The 4502-nt window shown below is 33.8% G+C and overlaps 1 protein-coding gene across 1 annotated transcript in view; it reads left to right on the top strand.

Moving 5' to 3' along the window:
• The window catches only part of LOC107627700 (formin-like protein 6), a 4773-nt gene extending 1533 nt beyond the window's left edge, over positions 1-3240 (top strand). The window contains exons 2-5 of the mRNA XM_016330525.2: positions 6-223; positions 342-544; positions 1989-2230; positions 2311-3240. Coding sequence (XP_016186011.1) covers positions 6-223; positions 342-544; positions 1989-2230; positions 2311-3108 — 1461 coding nt within the window. The 3' untranslated portion in view covers positions 3109-3240. The remainder of the gene's footprint in view (positions 1-5; positions 224-341; positions 545-1988; positions 2231-2310) is intronic.

The following is a 4502-nucleotide window of genomic DNA, read 5'->3' on the forward strand; positions in this document are numbered from 1 at the left end:
AGGAGTCTTGGTCTCGGAGCCAAGTTGCAGCATCCGCTGCAAAGAGCATTGCAAAGGCTTCAGAGGAGTTAAACAAGATGAAGAGCGTGGCATCATCTGAGAAGTTGGACGGTGATGACGTGGAAGGAGGAAGACCCAAGCTGAAGGCTCTGCATTGGGATAAAGTGCGTGCTACATCTGAGCGTGCCACTGTGTGGGACCAGTTAAAGTCAAGTTCGTTTCAGTAAGTGAAACTATAAGCAGTGCTTTACTGCTTCCAGTTAATAAATCATAACAGTATTATTCCTTTCTTCTTCTTCTAATAAAAGTCTGTTTTTGTTTTGTTTAATTTTCCTTGCTAGATTAAATGAGGGCATGATGGAATCTCTCTTTGGCTGCGGTGCCACCAGTTCTACACCTAAAGAAACGGTTACAAGGAAATCAGTTATTCCGCCCGTTGAACAGGAGAACAGAGTGTTAGATCCCAAGAAGTCCCAAAACATTGCTATAATGCTCAGGGCACTCAATGTTACTAGAGATGAGGTCTCCGAAGCTCTCTTGGACGGTAATTTTCACTTCTTATTTGTTCTCACTTTTTTTTATCATTATTATATTTGTTCTCACTTGCTTTTCCTTTTTTGGATACTAGTTAATCTTACCACATAGTAATAATATTTTTTAAATTTTTTTTATTAAAACAAGAATACATCAATAAAAGTACACTTAAAAAGTTTAAGTTAGTAAAAATTTGATATTTACGAATCTTTGATATATATTTTTATTTAAAAAAAAATCTTTGGATATACTTAGATATTTATAAATCTTAATATGTATTTTAAGACATCATGATTTTTTTTTATGTATTTTTATCTTTTTACTCATAAAACAATGTTAGTTACTAGTTAGCGATTACCAACGATGATGGTTGAGTTCACTGAGTATAGATAGCTGAAGGAGTTAAATCGTTAATTAATTTATATTTGAGTAAACTAAAATAAATTCGGATAAACTCCATAAACTTGAAGCAATTCGCGGATAAACTCACGTAACTCATGCTTGTTAATCTCATCACGTAGGAGATTACTTTATCCAATTTTGTTATGTTAGTAGTTGGTGATTCCTAATGATTGTGTTTATGGGAGAAAAGTAGTTGGCCTTGTTTTCTTGTTTATGACAGTGTTGATTCACGGGTTCATATGCACACACTACAAATGATTATACCTTGTTCTTCGGCGTGTAATTGAGGCAAAGCTGTTTAGGCAAATCAAATTGAACATTGTCAATTATTTATGAACAGAATGCATATATAGCTTAAGAACTTAACAAGAATCGTCATAATTACATCCGTAATTAAGTATGAAAGAACATCATCATGACTCATGAAAAGTTAGTTGGAATTTGCGAATATTAAAATGATATGATCAACTTAATCATTCTCCACACCCTTTGATTCCTTCGTTTCTGAATATTGACTTTCAAGCTGCCTCTAAAAGTGCAGTGCGCCCTTGTTTTGAACATAGATAAATGATTTCTAATTTATTGGTGAAACATTCTTTCATATTCCATGAAGTAAACTTTTTGTATTCTGAAAAAAGAACTTAATAATTAATTCTTGTAAAGTAAAAAGGTAAAAAAAAAAAAAAAGAAAAAAAGAAATAAATAATAAATAAGAATGATAAAGAAGAAAATAATTTATATCATGTAATTTCTGTTCTCCAGGTATCAACTTTTGATAGTAGATGTCATGACACCAAGAATTTCAATATAATGTATGATTACCGTATACTACTACATTTTAGCCATCATATTAAACTTTTTGAGGTTCCAGTTTAAATTACTCTACTAAATAAGTAATAAATGCATAACGTTGTGAATATCTCAAGTCTTGCTTGAACTTTTTTCTATTATTTTTCACCTTGAGTCATTTGCTTATCCACAAGACCACAACCACTCAACAAAGCACTTTGCAAACGTAATGGTTGGATTTTATTATTATTGGTATGATACAGGGAATCCTGAAGGTTTGGGTGCTGAGCTATTGGAAACTCTTGTAAAGATGGCACCAACTAAAGAGGAAGAAATAAAACTCAAAAGCTATGATGCTGGTGTTTCAAAACTAGGCTCTGCAGAGAGATTCCTTAAAACTGTCCTTGACATACCATTAGCCTTCAAAAGAGTGGAAGCCATGTTGTACAGAGCGAATTTTGACACAGAAGTTAACTACCTTAGGAAATCCTTTCAAACCCTCGAGGTATCTATGACTTATATGCTTTATATTATTATCTTTAATGTCTTCTTTCAGTAACATTTTGTTTTGTTGGCATTTTTCAGACAGCGAGTGAGGAATTGAAGAACAGCCGGTTGTTCCTCAAACTCCTTGAAGCTGTTCTTAGGACAGGGAACAGAATGAATGTTGGAACCTACCGTGGCGATGCCAAGGCGTTCAAGCTAGACACACTCCTAAAACTTGTAGATATAAAGGGAACAGATGGAAAGACCACATTGCTTCACTTTGTTGTCCAAGAAATCATTAGAACGGAAGGTTCAAGTGGCGAATCGTCCAGCAAAAATGCACAGGCAGAAATGAATTCTCAATTTAATGATGATGAGTTCAGAAAGAAAGGATTGCAGGTTGTGGCTGGACTGAGTAGAGACCTTGGAAACGTGAAAAATGCTGCAGGAATGGACTCCGAAGTCTTAAGTAGTTATGTCTCTAAGCTCGAATCGGGTCTTGATAAAGTGAGATTGGTTCTGCAGCATGAAAAGCCGGGTATGCAGGGGAATTTCTTCAACTCAATGAAGCTATTCCTGAAAGTTGCCGAAGCGAAAATCGTTACGATTAAGTCTGATGAGAGAAAGGCTTTGTTCCTTGTGAAAGAAGTAACAGAGTACTTTCATGGGAATATGGCAAAGGAAGAAGCGCATCCTTTTAGAATTTTCATGATTGTGAGAGACTTTCTCAATATTTTGGATCAGGTCTGCAAAGAAGTGGGGAAGATGCAGGACAAAACTGTGATTAGCTCCGCGAGATCCTTCAGGATAGCCGCGAGCGCGTCGTTACCAGTTCTCAACAGGTACCATGCAAGGCAAGATACAACCAGTTCAGATGAAGAGAGCTCATCTCCCTAGTGTTCGTGATTTGTGAATATGAAAGAAAAATAGTGAAAATGAATGTTTTAGCAAATTTATGTGTTCATTGCTAGAATTTCACCAATAGTTCCATCATAGGTATAAAGTTCATAATGAAAATCTCGTTTCACATGCCGTTTTTAATATAGGTTTTATAAGATGAGAATCCCACGCATTTTCATATGATAGACTTTTCTTTTTAAATATATATTTTATATGTATTTTTTTTGGATCAATTCTAATAATAAATATCAGTTTTGCAGTAATTCCTTTCTGTTGGGAGAAAAAAGCAAGTTAAAATTGGTGTTGCAATGACCAAGAAATTGTTAACACTTACCAAAGTGTTCCTTTGGTAAAGTAGTTATTTTTATTAACGTGACGTTACGTAATTAAATGCACATGTAAAACTACTTTTAATTCAACTTGGCAACTTCCCACTAACACATTTACATGCACAAACTTTACAATTAGAAAGTGGTGTTAGTTCTATATCAAAAGCGATTTATTTCCACACAAGAAAATGGTTATCACTTCCCAAAGCATGGTGCTGCCTCAGTGACCCTTGTTCTCAAGATCTTCTCACCCAATATTTTCCATTTAATATTGTCTTTCTTTCTCTGTTTTGAGTTTGATATATGCTGTTTGAACTTCCTGAAATGACAGGCATTGTTACATTTCAAGTGAGTAATTGAGTTCCATTAAGTAGGATCTCATTTTAGACTGCAGTTACATAATCAGAGAATTGACCTTTGGACACACACAATGTGATCCATATCAGAGGTCAGAATTCAAATAGGTGCATATGTATAACTAGGATCCCACTATGGTACAGAACAAAATTTATAGAAAGAGAATACAGATTTTTTTTTTCGGTGGTTGCAGTTGTGACATGTTTTGTTCTTCAAAACGTTGGCCATAACGCGCGCTCTCTCTACTAGTAATTAAGCATTATTATTTTGAATTCGTAACCCTGGTCACGTTAATGTTATTAGTAAGAAATAAGTCAAATAACAATTTTCTAACGTGGTTTGTTCTAGTAAGTTGGTACTATGATAATAAATTTTGTTGAGTTTGGAAACTGAAATGATGATCAAATATTATTAAAATGTAAATTAAAAAATTATTAAAATATTAAGTGTTTAAATTCATTTTAATTGGTTGTTTGATGGTATTATTAGTGTGCAGGAAGAAAAATTAATCTTTTATTGGACTAGTCAATAAAAGTCTGTTTTAGTTCCTAAACAAGTTTAAATCCATTACCAATTGCTTAAATCAAGTGGCTAAAGAAACAAAGAAAGATCAAAATGTGCCAAACATATGGAACCAACCCAATCAAAAGAAACAACCCAAGAGTTAAGAATGATAATTCAAAATAAAAGAAAAGATGAAAATGA

This window comes from Arachis ipaensis, chromosome B01, assembly GCF_000816755.2.
Source record: "Arachis ipaensis cultivar K30076 chromosome B01, Araip1.1, whole genome shotgun sequence".
NCBI lineage: Eukaryota > Viridiplantae > Streptophyta > Magnoliopsida > Fabales > Fabaceae > Arachis > Arachis ipaensis.